Source organism: Stylophora pistillata, chromosome 5 (assembly GCF_964205215.1).
Source record: "Stylophora pistillata chromosome 5, jaStyPist1.2, whole genome shotgun sequence".
In the NCBI taxonomy this organism is placed as follows: domain Eukaryota; kingdom Metazoa; phylum Cnidaria; class Anthozoa; order Scleractinia; family Pocilloporidae; genus Stylophora; species Stylophora pistillata.
The window spans coordinates 22,710,636-22,725,020 of NC_142523.1; the positions used below are offsets into that span (position 1 = coordinate 22,710,636).

Genomic DNA, 14,385 nt, shown 5'->3' on the forward strand with positions numbered 1-14,385 from the left:
TCTTGGAGAGAATCGACGTGTTAGAAAATCGATAGTACGAAAAGTTCCGTAACGTATTGTCGGTTGAGATAACTAAACCAAACTTTGTTAACTGTTCAGAATGTATTATTTTCTTCCTGAGGGATTTTTTATTGTTATCCTAATAAACACAGCTACCTGTCACTCTGGAATAAATTAAAGCAGCTAAAATGAGCTTTATATTTTTGTCCTTATTTAAAGACGCTCGTGTTTCTTAATTCATCTTTGAACCCTTTCATTTACCGCTGGAAGATGAGACACATTCGACACGTAATTAAAAACATACTGCGAAAGATGCTTGGAACAGAAATCGGCCATTTCGGATGAGCCACAATCAGTCTTGGAATAAAAATCAGCCATCTCGCGTAATTTACAACTGCATTGTTCTTCAAGTTTCTCTCATACCAAGAACTAAAACCAGGAGAATAGGATTCCTTTTGCTGACGTTCTTCCCTTTTGGAGGGAAAGATAACATTTTAGGTAGAAAGTGAAATCAGTTAGAGAATCATTGCCCGCAATAAGTAGAGTTTTTACCGCTCAAGAATCGTTACGCATTCCGTATACCTGGAAAAGAGGTTTCTATCTCTCAAAGGTGAATTAAAATCATGAAAGAATCGTTTTGTAATTATCTTGACCCCCTGCATCTGTTAATATGTCTGACATAAGTTCTTTCTTTGTCATTGGTTATCGGCTTACACTTAGAACCCACAATATGAGAAAACCATTCTTTTTGTTGAAGACTACCACTTTTGGGAGGAAAGAAACATTCTAGGCAGAAAGTGGAATCATGCAAGGAATCGCTGCCCAAAATAAGGAAAAATTTTCCTGCGGGCTGAAGAGTAGTAAGACACTCTTGACGTTCCTTCTCTTTTGCGAGTGAGTTGATAACATGAACGAATTGTATTGTAACGAGTCTTCGCAATTTTTGTCCATAGACACCGAACTTAAGGATTTTCGTTCGACTCTTATCGCCAACTGTGTTTTCAACAGTTTTTTAACTTACACCACCATCATGTTAAATATTGTGACAATCTACGCCATACACAAAACTTTGACAATGCCACAAACTTTGAAAACTCTGTTGCTGAGTCTTGCCTGCTCTGATGTTGCTGTCGGTTTGTTTACTCAACCGATATACACTCTCTCTCTTGTCAAGTGGCTACAACTGGACAATCCAGGCTGTAATACTTACCGGTTACTGAGGATTTCAAGCTATTTATTTTCAGCTGCTTCGTTCTCTGGTGTTGTGGCTGTAAGTGTAGACAGATTCTTAGCTGTTCATCTTCATCTCAGATATCAAGAGTTTGTGACTCACAAGCGTGTTGTTATTGTGGTGATCAGCATGTGGGTATGCAGTGCATTTGTTTCTTCGATGATATTGTGGGACTTCCGCAGCACTCAGGATCTCATTCTTTCGGTTGGTTTAGCTTTCGGTTTCATTCTGACATTTGTGGTGTACGTTAAGATATATTTAACTATCCGACGACACAGGAAACAGATTCAGTCCATGCAAATACGAGACGAAGCTCAGTTTGATGAGATGAAAAACTTCGCTGTCCTTATTAAATCCACGGTTAACATATTTTACGTATATCTCGTGTTTTTAATTTGTCATTTGCCTTTTCTGATTTGCATGGCTGTTATTCGAATCTATGGTTCAACTTCTGCTTTTAAAAAATTGTATCTTTTCTCATGGACTTCTGTGTACCTTAATTCATTTTTCAACCCTGTTATTTACTGCTGGAGGATGAGAAACATTCGACACTCTATCATCAACATACTGCAGAACGTATCTTGGAGAATAAATCAGCCATTTCGGATAAACTACAATCGATCAGCGAGTGTCGTCCATATTGAAAAGTGATATGCTCTGTGTGGAAGTGTAGTCATGGATGAAAATAAAAGCAGACATGACGTTACTCGTACCAAGATTTTTCGTCGCCCTTTAGAATAGAGATTGAAAACAAATAAGGGTGTTCGCGGACCTGAGCTTCGTATAGGGATTCTTTTATCCCTTGTAAGTTTTTCCGATGACCGCGAACTGTTTTGCAAAATCTATGAAAACTTGACACTGACAACTGAATGACTTGCCAGTTTCAAACAAACAGAAGGAAACTTATATAAGAACGATCCTTCGCAGTAAAGCACTATTTAAGCAATAGTGGAAATCAGACCTGAAAAAAATTTCAGGCCTGTACGGGATTCGAACCACTGACCTCTGCGATACTAGTGCAGCGCTCTACCAATTGAGCTAACAAGCCAACTGGGAGCAGGCCATCAAATTAATTCGATATAAACCCGTAGATGATAAATCGAACAACAACAAACATATGAAACATATGAGTGAACTGCGGTTATGAGACGTATATAAGAACGATCCTTCGCAGTAAAGCACTATTTAAGCAATAGTGGAAATCAGACCTGAAAAAAATTTCAGGCCTGTACGGGATTCGAACCCCGTACAGTGGTTCGAATCCCGTACAGGCCTGAAATTTTTTTCAGGTCTGATTTCCACTATTGCTTAAATAGTGCTTTACTGCGAAGGATCGTTCTTATATACGTCTCATAACCGCAGTTCACTCATATGTTTCATATGTTTGTTGTTGTTCGATTTATCATCTACGGGTTTATATCGAATTAATTTGATGGCCTGCTCCCAGTTGGCTTGTTAGCTCAATTGGTAGAGCGCTGCACTAGTATCGCAGAGGTCAGTGGTTCGAATCCCGTACAGACCTGAAATTTTTTTCAGGTCTGATTTCCACTATTGCTTAAATAGTGCTTTACTGCGAAGGATCGTTCTTATATACGTCTCATAACCGCAGTTCACTCATATGTTTCATATGTTTGTTGTTGTTAGAAGGAAACTTGTCCCATTTATTTTTCTACCTCAAGAGCACAATTACTTATTGAACTACACCGTAAGAGTGGGAAATACGAACTTCTTCCTCGTAACAAACAGTAAAACTCCTTTTACTCCCCTGTATTTGAAATTTGAAAACATTTTCAAGCGAGCAGGTAATATAATGAGAATGACAAAGATGATCAACATTAGGAAACATGGTTTAAAAAGCGAGAAGGTAAGAAGGTAAAAAGGTAAGAAGTGAGTGAAAGGAACATACTTCCATGTCTTTCATTGGAAGTTAACTGAAGTTACATGGTTCTACGACTAACAGAGGAACGTTATCTTAAGAGGGTCACGTTTCGTCCTCAGAAAGAAAAATAAACAGAAGCCAGTATTTAAGAGGGAATGAAAACTGATATTAATCGTTGCTGTTAAGTGGATTAAAAAAAAGGATGTTCGATACGGTTGGAAATTGAAAAAAAACAGGGAGAAACATTTCTTTTGCCTTTACACTTTCGAGGTAAAAGCTAATTCCAAGCAAAAGGCTGCACATGAAAAACGAAAACGGAGACGGCCTTAGAATTATTGATTAGCCCGCAGATGTTTGCATGTGGTTGTAGATAACACCTGAGCGGGAAGTTCTAAGAAATTAAAATCAAGCGCGTTTTTCCTGGTTGTCTCCTTTCGTTTAGTTGAATAATTATTTTCCATTTCTAAACGGAAAAAGTGGGTCAATATTGTGAAAAGTTTCAGAAAATTAGTCTCTATGAAAAGTGCTAAAAAGTATATTTTGACATATAATCGACAGCCTAAATTTCAGGCATTTCTATTATGATTAGGTCGCGATTTGAAGATTCATTTCAAAATTTCGCAGAATACTTGTAACAGAGTCGATTTCTCCTGGCTTTCAGGAATAACGGGGAGGGGATTATTCGTCGCCTGTAGAGGGAGGGTGGGATAAAGGGAGGTTGGGATAATTAAAAACTGAGCAATCAATAATTAGGGAGGAGATCATAAGAACATTTCAAAGTATCACGGGTGATCATGTAAGTTTTATCTTGACAGAACCAAAATCCTTCGACCCTCCCCCCCTCTCTTCTTTTGCAGACGTGAAATAATGACCAGCGCCAGTAGGTTGTCCTGCGGTGTTTGTTTAGTTTTATCGGCGCGCGCTCATACGAGTGACGCCTGACTGTTTTCTCTCCATTGTGTATCTTCCATCTTGTTTCGCCGTTTATGAATAAAGCGTATTCGTTGTGTAGTCTGCGTTACTTACTGGCGTGGTGGCAGCGGTTCAAAAACCCACCTACACCTTCAACACTAAGTCATCGAACTACTAGCAAAGGCCCAACAACGAGCCGGCCATCGCTACGACCGGAAAAAGAGCTAATTCCAGTGTTCTCCTTCGAGATAATTCTACACAAGAATGGCAACCACACGTGCACCAAAGAAATGGTCCCTCACCAAATCAGAAACAATTACTTCATTTGAAGCCTGGCGACAGAATCTTCAATATATTTTGTCCCTCTACGCTAGTTTTTCTCCCTTCTTTAAGCGATAATGTCTCTTGGCAAAAGAAAACTTCTGCAAACTCCACAATAGGTCTACAAAACGACGGCGGAAGTGTTCCTCTAGCGCGACGACGAACAGCACACCAAAAGGCTGCCCATCTCGACCTGATGCTAGGCCAAATAGCCAACTATTGTCCTGTTATATCAAGAAACTCAATCGTGAAATCTGCGACTTCGGTCAACGGAATATGGCAAATGATTAAGATGCATTATGGCTTTCAGTCTATTGTTTCCCACTTTATCGACTTTAACAACATAAAACTCGAACCCAATGAACGACCTGAATATTTGTTTCAGTGACTCATGTCTTTTGTAGAGGATAACCTCCTAGTCGCCAACGCCCCCATCACCCATCATGGTGAAACCGTGACCTCCGACGAAGAGTTGTCCCCATCCCTTGAAAACTTAGTGATCCTAACCTGGCTTCGCCTCGTTCATTCCGACCTACCAACCCTCGTGAAACAACGTTATGGTACGGAACTGCGCTCCAGGACTCTAGCATCACTGAAACCGGAGACATCACAGGCTCTGGACTCACTGCTAGAAGAGATCCGGTCCGCCGCTGACTCCAAAATATTACGGACTTCCACATCAACATCTACATCTAGTCGAAGACCCCTTCAATGGGCACCCTATGGTCTACCCAGTACACGTAATCCAGCGGTTACTAGACCGCCTCTTCATGTCCAAATCACGTGCCACCCTCAACGTCGAGGATGAAGAGCAACCTTACGACCTCGATGTCGGCGCCCTTGAGCTCGATGACGACAAATGTAAACATCCCCCGTCGGCACGGGCCGTCTCCCGTAGAGTCAATTCCAACTATTCACCCTCACTCGGTGATTTCTACATGCAGCACCCCATGCGTCTGACCCTTGACACTGGTGCTGAAACAAGCATGATTAAGGCAAGCCTTGCACGCAAGCTCAACCTCAACATCGTCAAGTCCAACCAAAAAGCCCTATTGGCCGATGGGACGACCCCCTCGAATGTTATCGGCGAAGTCCACATAACACCGTCATGTACCAAGATGAAGTTAACACTCGAAGCGCTCGTCGTAGATGGTCTAGATGTCGACATCCTAGCAGGTCTTCCGTTTCTCATTGCCAGTGACATCACCATACGTCCCGCAACTCAAGAAGTAACAATCCATGGGCGGGAAACAATCAAGTACCTCCCCGAAGCTTCAGTCAAGAGCCAACAATCCTATTCCGTGAGACAAACATCCTCCTACGTCCTTCGGTCATCGGCCCCCACCACCGTCGTCTGACCCGGTCATTTCGTCGAAGTCACAGTACCTCCAGAGCTACGAGGCGAATCCACAATTGCCTTAGAGCCTGCCCCCATCTCCTTGCTCCAACCACAACTGGTAGTCACCATAGCGGGTAAAGCCCGCATAACGATCGACACCGACGAACCACCGGCCATTAGACGCCACGAACACATATGCTTCGCCCGCCACACTACTCAAGATGTTCCAGTTATCAATCCCTCCCAGGTCCCTCCTCCTCCCTCGAAGCCAAAGGTCAACACTCCATACTCCCACGGCGCTCAGCTAGACCCCAACAACATTCTTGAAGACACGATTCGTGATCAGTTCCAACAAGCCTTACTCAAGCATGACCGTGTATTTGGTCCAGACCTACCTGGCTACAATGGCGCCGCAGGTTCCATCAAAGCCCACGTGAACATGGGCCTCTTGGAATCCCCTCAACGCAAGGGTCGTCTCCCTTTGTACCGCCGCGATAAGTTGATGGAGCTACAGGAAAAGTTCGACGAGCTTGAAAAAGATCACGTTTTCTCTAGACCCGAGGAGGTCGACGTCCACGTAGAGTACTTGAATCCCTCATTTCTGGTTAAGAAGCCCTCCGGTGCCAGACGTAGACTCTAGCCTGCGTACTATTGCCACTTGGAAGTTCATAATCAAAACCGACCTTAGCCGTGCATTCTATCAGATTTCACTGGCTAAAGAATCTCGAAAATACTGTGGTGTCGCTACCCTTTTCCGGGGTATCCGTGTTTATTGCCGATAAGCTATGCGTATGCCCGGCTCTGAAACTGCACTGGAAGAGATGATGTGCCGCGTCCTCGGCGACTTCATACAGGAGGGACACGTCGCTAAAATAGCCGACGACCTATATTGTGGTTCCTCTTCACCCGAAGAGCTCTTACTTATTTGGACCCGCGTCCTCGACCAACTCGACATATGTAATTTGCGGCTCTCTCCCTCAAAGACCGTCATTTGCTCTAACTCAATGACGGTCCTCGGATGGGTATGATTACAAGGAACCCTATCTGCCAGTCCTCATCGTATTGCTACGGTTAGCCGCTTTCAAGTCACTCTGCAACACCTTGGCTTGACATTGGGCGCATCAAAAACAAGAACAAGAACCCTGTTGCAGAAAGGGCAGTACAAGAGCTCGAGGACGAACCACTAAAGCAGTAACCTGGTGGTGGTCCTATCGATTAAGTGAGCCTAGCTATTGCTGTTGCTCGTTCAACGCTCGTTTACGTCGTCAGGGACTTTCTTCACGCGAGCTGTGGACTCAAAGAAGCCAATTCACTGGTAACCAGCTTCCCGTTGCATATTACAACACTACACTTGCTAAGTACTAACAGCGTCTGAACAACCACTAATCCAGTGAGCATGCCAGGAATCCCAGAGGCCTCGTACCACCCGAACCCCAGATAAAAGTTGGCGATCTGGTCTATCTAGTGTCACACCGGAACAAGCTCCACGCCCGAAACCGCTACCTCGTTACAGAGATAAACGACCCCTGGTGTTTTGTCAAGAAGTTCTCCGGCTGTCAGTTGAGAGCTTCTTCTTACAAGGTCAAGTTGTCCGAAAGCTACGTCGTCCCCACACAAGTCAAATCCTCCTCTTCTTGCGTGAATCGAGCAGATGATAAAGTCCACGATGAACAAGCGTCTGTTCCCAATCCCCCTCAACCACCGTTGGACATCACTCATCCGTTCGAAAAATTTCAGAACTCATTTGATTTTCGTGTTAAACAGTTTGCCCCAATTTTATAGAAGAATGAAAGGAATACATGTGTTATACAACACAAGAAACTGTTATGTTGAGCACGGTTTAAAATGGTTTTCTTCATAGCTAGAGGGTGCTTAACCGATGTGTGTCGACTTCAAATTTAGCACAGTGAACAGAATAATTACAGGATAATGACTCCTTAAAATCTCTGGAAAATTCATATACTTTCTCAACATTTTCTCTGTTTCTGATTATTATTTTTAAGCATATTTCACTGGTGTGCATGAGATCTAAGATATACTCATAAAATTAAGCCGTGTGAGAACATTTTCGAAACTCATTTTGACAGTTGACATGACATTTAACTTCGACTGTGATTAAGCATGTAAAGTACAATTGAACCTCCTGACTGCCTCCGTCTTTTGATATGCCTGACGTAAGTTCTTTATTTGTCATCGGCTTATATCAAATTGTCACTGGCTCACATCTTAAGAACCCATATAATAATCCGTGTATACCTTTTATTGAGCTTCATCACTTTTACAAAAAAAAGGAAAATTTTATGCAGAATCAGTGGAGAAATTGTCCTGCTAAAGAATCAAAACACACTTCATTCATCTGGACTAGGGGCTCCTATCTTTTATACGGGAGTTAATATGATAAACGAACTGTTTTGCGAGTCTTCGCAATATATCCCTTTATACGCCGAAGATGCAGATCTTCGATCGAATTTTGTCGCTAACTGTGTCTTGAACAATTGTCTAACTTACACCTCCATCATGTTGAATATTGTGACAATCCTCGCCATATACAAAACTTCGACGATGGCGAAAACTCTGCTGCTGAGTCCTGCTTTATCCGATTTTGTGGTTGGTTTATTTAATCAACCATTATACACTTTCTTTCTGATCAAGCGGGTACAACTGGAAAATCCTGGCTGCAACAATCAACAAAGGTGGATTATTTCAAATGCTTTATTTTCAGCTGCCTCGTTCCTTGGTGTTGTGGCTGTAAGCGTAGACAGGCTCTTCGTACTTCATCTTCATCTCAGATACCAAGAGCTGGTGACTCACAGGCGTGTTGTTATTGTGGTGATCAGCATGTGGTTGTATAGTGCATTTGTTTCTTCGATAACATTATGGGCGTTAGTCAATACTCGAGATCTTATTATTTCAGTTTCTGCGTCTTTGAGTTTCAATGTCACATTTGTGGTCTACATCAGGATATACTTAACTGTTCGATGACACAGGAATCAGATTCAGCCCATGCAAATTCGAGACGAAGCTCAGTCTGATGAAATGAAAAACTTTGCTGTTCTCAATGAATCAACAGTTGGAATAGTTTACGTGTATCTCGTAGTTTTAAGTTTTTATTTGCCTTTTTTCATTTGCATGGCTGGTATTCGAATCTATGGCTCGAATTCCGCTTTAAAAAACCTCTTTCTTTTCTCTTTGAATCTCAGGTATCTTTTCTTTTTTGTTTTTTTTTTTTTTATTAACAACTTTATTGACCATTACACATATTACATACAGCAAATTAGACGAGCTAAAAGAAATGGGATATATGTACAAAGCGATATAATTTGGATATATCAACAAAGTTGAAATGGTAAATTGGCCACCGTAATGATTACGAAAGCTGACGTTTCGAGCGTTAGCCCTTCGTCGGAGCGAATAGAGGAATTGTGGGTTGTGTGTGCTTTTAAAGGCAGAAAATGGAGCTACGTTATTGGTGGGTGCATGGCAACAAGAAAAAAATGAATAAATTAGTGGAATGAAAAGCGTTCATTGATCCCAGTGGGATTTAGACTGCCGGTTTGAAAGATGAGCTTTTGTTCAAGATTTTTACGGCTTTCCGTGCCACCTAAGTGCAAGGAAAGACCGCAGATTGCCATATGTTGCTTAGAATGATTAGGTAAATTAAAATGTCTAGCGACTGGTTTCGATGTGTCCTTGTCATTCCTTTCCACGTCTCGAAGGTGTTCTCGGAATCGGTCACCTAGTCTTCTGCCTGTTTCGCCGATGTATATATTTTTGCAATAAGTGCAAGTTATGCAATAGATTACATTAGCGGAGGTGCACGTGAAGTGATCGGTGATCTTAATGGATCGTTTAGGTCCCGATATTTTATCAGTGTTGTGAATGAAAGGACACGTTTTGCATCGTGCACGAGCGCATTTAAAAGTGCCTGGTTGCTCATTAGTCTGAAAAGAACTTCTGACCAAAAAATTGCCTAAGTTTTTGTCGCGTTTGAATGAAATGAGCGGAGGCTGCGAAAAGACAGTGCTTGTCTCTGGATCGTTTTGAAGTAATTTAAAGTTTTTAAGAATGATGGATTTAACTGAGTGGTTGTGAGGGTGAAACGTGAGAGTGAATGGAATGCGGTCGGAATCTTCCATATGCGACGTTTGTTGTGCTGAATGTCGATCAATAAGTTGAGCGCGGTGGTAACCCGCTTGAACGACGGAAACAGGGTAACCACGTTTATCGAAGAACTGGCACATTGACTCTGATTTGTGGTGAAAATCAGTCATTACTACATAAACGACGAAGTCTTAGAAACTGAGAAAAAGGAATGGAATTCTTAACGTGAGATGGATGAGAAGACGAATATAACAAGTAATTATGCGAGTCTGTAGGTTTGTAATACACACTAGTGCATAAACCGTTACCTTCAATTTAAACTTTGACGTCTAAAAAGGATAAAGAATTGTCAGAAATTTCCCAAGTATATGTACAAAGTGATTTAGTGATAAGGAGAATAGGTCAAAAGGGCTGGTGCGAACGGGACACGCGGACCCATGCGAGGTACCACCCATGGTACAAATAATTATTAGAAACACGATCAACCAAAAAACGGTTAAAAACTAGGGATGGCAGAGGCAGGAACGTACAATTGACCAGGTACAAGGATAGAATTGTCAAAGTGATTGTACAAGAGTTAAAACATGTGCTCGGTAACAAAATTACGGAAGGAAGCAGTAGTTGAAAAACTGGTAGGGGGTCAAAATTTACAGATATAGTTCCAGAGCTTAACAATACGATTAGAGTAAAAGGCCTGAAAAGCACTAGTTTTACATAGAGGAGTTTTAAGGCTAAAGGAATTACTTATTCTGGCTCGGCCGTGAGAAACAGGAGAGACAAAATCATAAATATTAAAATCAGTAAAACCATTCCGACATTTGTAAAAAAAAAACAAGATCTTTGAGTTCGCGGTCAAATGTCAGAGGACGAAGTTTCAAAGTTAAAAGTCTGTCTCTGTATGACATCACGCCTACACGTTGTTTGAGGATCCACCTCTAAATTCAACCTTGAACCCTGTCATTAACTGCTGGAAGATGAGACACATTCGACACGCTATCATGGACGTACTGAGGAAAGTGTCTCGGACACGAAATCACCCATCTCGCGTAATATACAATCGGCCATCGAGCGTCGTCCATGTTGATAAATGATCCACTCTGTGCGGCTTACAAGGACTATGCGCAGTTTAAAAATGTACGACAAAGTAAATAGCCACAAAGAAGATTAAACATAAACTTACTGATATGACCCGTCAGCCAAATAATCGCTCGGCTCCAAATGTAATTACACAATATATCAAATTGTCGCAACTGGAGAGAAAAATGTTACTTTGAACAGGGAAGCTGGTTTTGTTATCGATGGACCGTGAGATTGTTATTACGGACGGCAATGAAAGAAGGAAAGCAGACAGGGAAGTTGATTTTGTTATCGATGGACGGTGAGATTGCTATTACGGATGGCGAAGGAAGAAGGATAGCAGACAGAGAAGCTGGTTTTGTTATCGATGGAACATAAGACTGTGACTACAGATGGCAATGGAAGAAGGATAGCAGACAGGGAAGCTGGTTTTGTTATCGATGGACCTTGAGATTGTAACTACGGATGGCAATGAAAGAAGGATAGCAGACACGATATTATTCTCGTTAAGGATTTCGTCGCTCTAAATTTAGAATCGCGAATGAAAACGATGAGAGTGGATGCGGACCTGAGCTTAGTGCTTTTAATTCATTCAAAATTTTGCCCATGGCTGCGAAATGTTTCGCTAACTCTCTTTAAAGTAGTAATGACAACTGAACGACGCGTCAGCTTGGAATAAAACAGAAGGAAACTCGTGCCATCCATCCTTCTGCCTCAAAGGCAGAATTGCCAATTTACGTCATAATAGGGGAGAAAAAGAAATACTTCATAAAAAGTCAACTGCTCGACCGCTCCTCTATGTGCAATTTGAAGAAACTTTCAAGCATGCAGGTAACGAGAATGATAAAGATGATCAATTAGAGATCATGGTATGGATAGGAAGAGTGTCGGAACTGAAAAGAGATTTAAGATTTAAGTGAACGGAATAAATCTCTAGGTCTTTCACTAAAAGTTAAAAAGTTAAATGATCCTAGGACTTAAACGGTACCGCGTCACATTAAGAGCGGAAAGAAGAAAAGCAACTAGGAGCTAGTATTTAAGAGGGAGAGAAAATTTATTTTAATCATTGGCAATTCGGTGGACTAAAAAAAAAAAAGGATTGATTGATATGCTCGAAAATTAAACATGCAGGGAAAGGCATTTCGCTTGCCTTTACACTTTCGCGAAAAAACTTATTGGAAACAGAAGGCTGAACATGAAAACGAAAACAGAGGCTGCTTTAGAGCTGTTGATTAGCCCGCAGATGTTTCTTGGTGGTTCTAGATAATACCTGAGCAGGAAGCTATCAGAAATTAGAATTAAGCACGTTTTCCCTTGTCTCCTTTTGCTTAAGCTTATTAATTCTCTCCCATTTTTGGACAAAAAAGTGGGTCAATAATGTGAAAACACTAGACACTAGGCTGCACTAGGCTGGTATGAAAAGAGCTTAAAATCTATTTTGACAGACAATCGATATTCACAGCTTAAATTCCGGTAACATCCATCACGATTACGTGGCGATTTGAAACTTCATTTCAAATCTTGGAGAATATTTTGTAACTACGTCGATTCCTCCTGGTTTTATAAAGATAACTGGGAGGAAATCATTCGTCGCCAGCAAAATAAACGGGGGGGGGGGATAATCAAAAACTGACTAACCAATAAGGAGGGAGGACATCATAAAAATATAATAGAGTCTCATGGGGATCATGTAACTTTTATCTTCACAAAACCAAAATCCTCCGACCCTTTCCCCAACCCTTTCACCCCCACCCCCCCCCCCCTCCCGCCGTTTAGCAGGTGTAAAATAATGACCGGTCCTTTGGGAAGATAATAGCCTGCTTTACGGGTGGAAGATCTCGGACAAGTGACAAAGTGTAGAGGTGGGAAGGGGAGAAAAACCAAGCTTTCCTGGATTTTCTCCCTTTTCCCCTTCCTCATCGTTTTCTCACTCGTTCCAGATCTTCCACCAGTTCAATATGGCGGCCGAATATTCACCGCGCTGAATGTCGCGCTTGAAAACACAAACTACTGCCCGTAAGCATCCTAGGAAGATAAATGACAGAAAAACTCATTTGGGAATAGTGAGAGCTGATGGGTAAGAAAAGCGTTGATAAGAATGATAACAAAAGTTCCTTAGCGTATCATCTGTTAAGAAAACTAAACCAAGCATTGTTTACCATTCATAATGTACTATTATCATCTTAAAGGCCCCATGTCTTATTCATTTCCTAATAAACAAAGCTGTCACTCTGGAATAGACGAAAGCGACTAAATGAGCTCAATATTTTTGTCTTTATTCATTGACTCTCATGTTTCTTAATTCATCTTTGAACCCTGTCATTTACCCCGTCATGGAAGATAAAACTCTTTCGACGCGCTCTCGTGGACATATACTGCTGAACACTTCGTGGAGAAGAAGTCAGCCATCTCTAATAATTTACAATTGGTGTTCAAGTGACATTCACATTAAGGAACTTGATGCCTGGGCTTTATGTGAGACATGTTTTTCAAATACATCTGTGAGATATGTTAGAAAACCGGGCTTTTCTAACATGTCTCACATATGTAGTTGAAAAACAAGCCTCATAAGAAAACTCTTAAAAAATTCATTTTGATAGATGGTATAATGTTAACCATCGTTACTTATTTTCGCGGACCTTAGTTTTGTGATTTGACGAAAAATATTTCTTGAAAGGAACGAAATGACGCGATAATTGTCAAAAACCTAATCAGCAGGAAGAGAGAAATAGTCAATAAGTGTAAAGAGCTCATTGTGACGAGTTACAAGGATCTAATACCTTTCTCCTGGTTAATTTTCACGAAAACGTTTTTAAGAAACCTTTGCGAAAATAAAAAAGATTATCATAAGACCCGTTCAGCCCAGCTCGTGCGATCTCATGGAAAACCGTAGTGAAAGCTGAAGTGTGCACGGCTGGACGGGTTGACGTGAGCCGGTCCAGAAAAAAAGCCGTCCAGCATTTCTGCACTCCCTTCGCTTTGTTGCAAGAACTTAAAGGGAAACAGAAATGAGACAAAAATAATCCGTGTCTTTCAAGGAATTGGCAAATTCTTGCTCTGATTTGAAAAAAAAAAAATAAATAAAGGAAAATTTTTAACAGCAGAGATTTTTGTGCTCGTGTGGCTGCGTGTGGCCGTCTTTCGAGTCCTATTTAGGTTAAAATTAGTGGTCAAATGATAAAATGCCCATTGACTGAGTTTGATCAAGCCGTAACGTATTGTCAGTTGAGATAACTAAACAAGACTTTGTTTACTGTTTACTATATATATCTTATTAACCAAGCGCGAGGGCCGTACTGGGAGAATATCGGCCCGAGGTCTTGACAGTACGGACCGAGGGCAGCGAGGTCCGTACAAAAAAGACCAAAGGCCGATATTCTTCCAGTACGGTCCCGAGAAAGCTTGGTTAATAAGAGAGTTATTATACGACTGAAGTTAAAAGGGACACAAGTGCGGTATAATTCGGGACCATTCGGGACAGTGCCTGGTCCAATACTGAGAGAATATTGACCGGCAATAGAGCAT

The 14,385-nt window shown here is 41.4% G+C and overlaps 1 protein-coding gene across 1 annotated transcript; it reads left to right on the forward strand.

Moving 5' to 3' along the window:
* Positions 1-785: 785 nt before the first annotated feature.
* Positions 786-2,130, forward strand: LOC148730840 (beta-1 adrenergic receptor-like). Its single transcript, XM_088761064.1, has one exon. The coding sequence runs from the start codon at positions 908-910 to the stop codon at positions 1,880-1,882; it is 975 nt and encodes a 324-aa protein (XP_088617190.1). The 5' UTR covers positions 786-907; the 3' UTR covers positions 1,883-2,130.
* The last annotated feature ends 12,255 nt before the right edge of the window (positions 2,131-14,385 follow it).

What these genes read in the sequence shown, in the direction of transcription:
- LOC148730840 (XM_088761064.1), top strand. Translation starts at nt 908, where the DNA reads ATGAACGAATTGTATTGTAACGAGTCTTCGCAATTTTTGTCCATAGAC.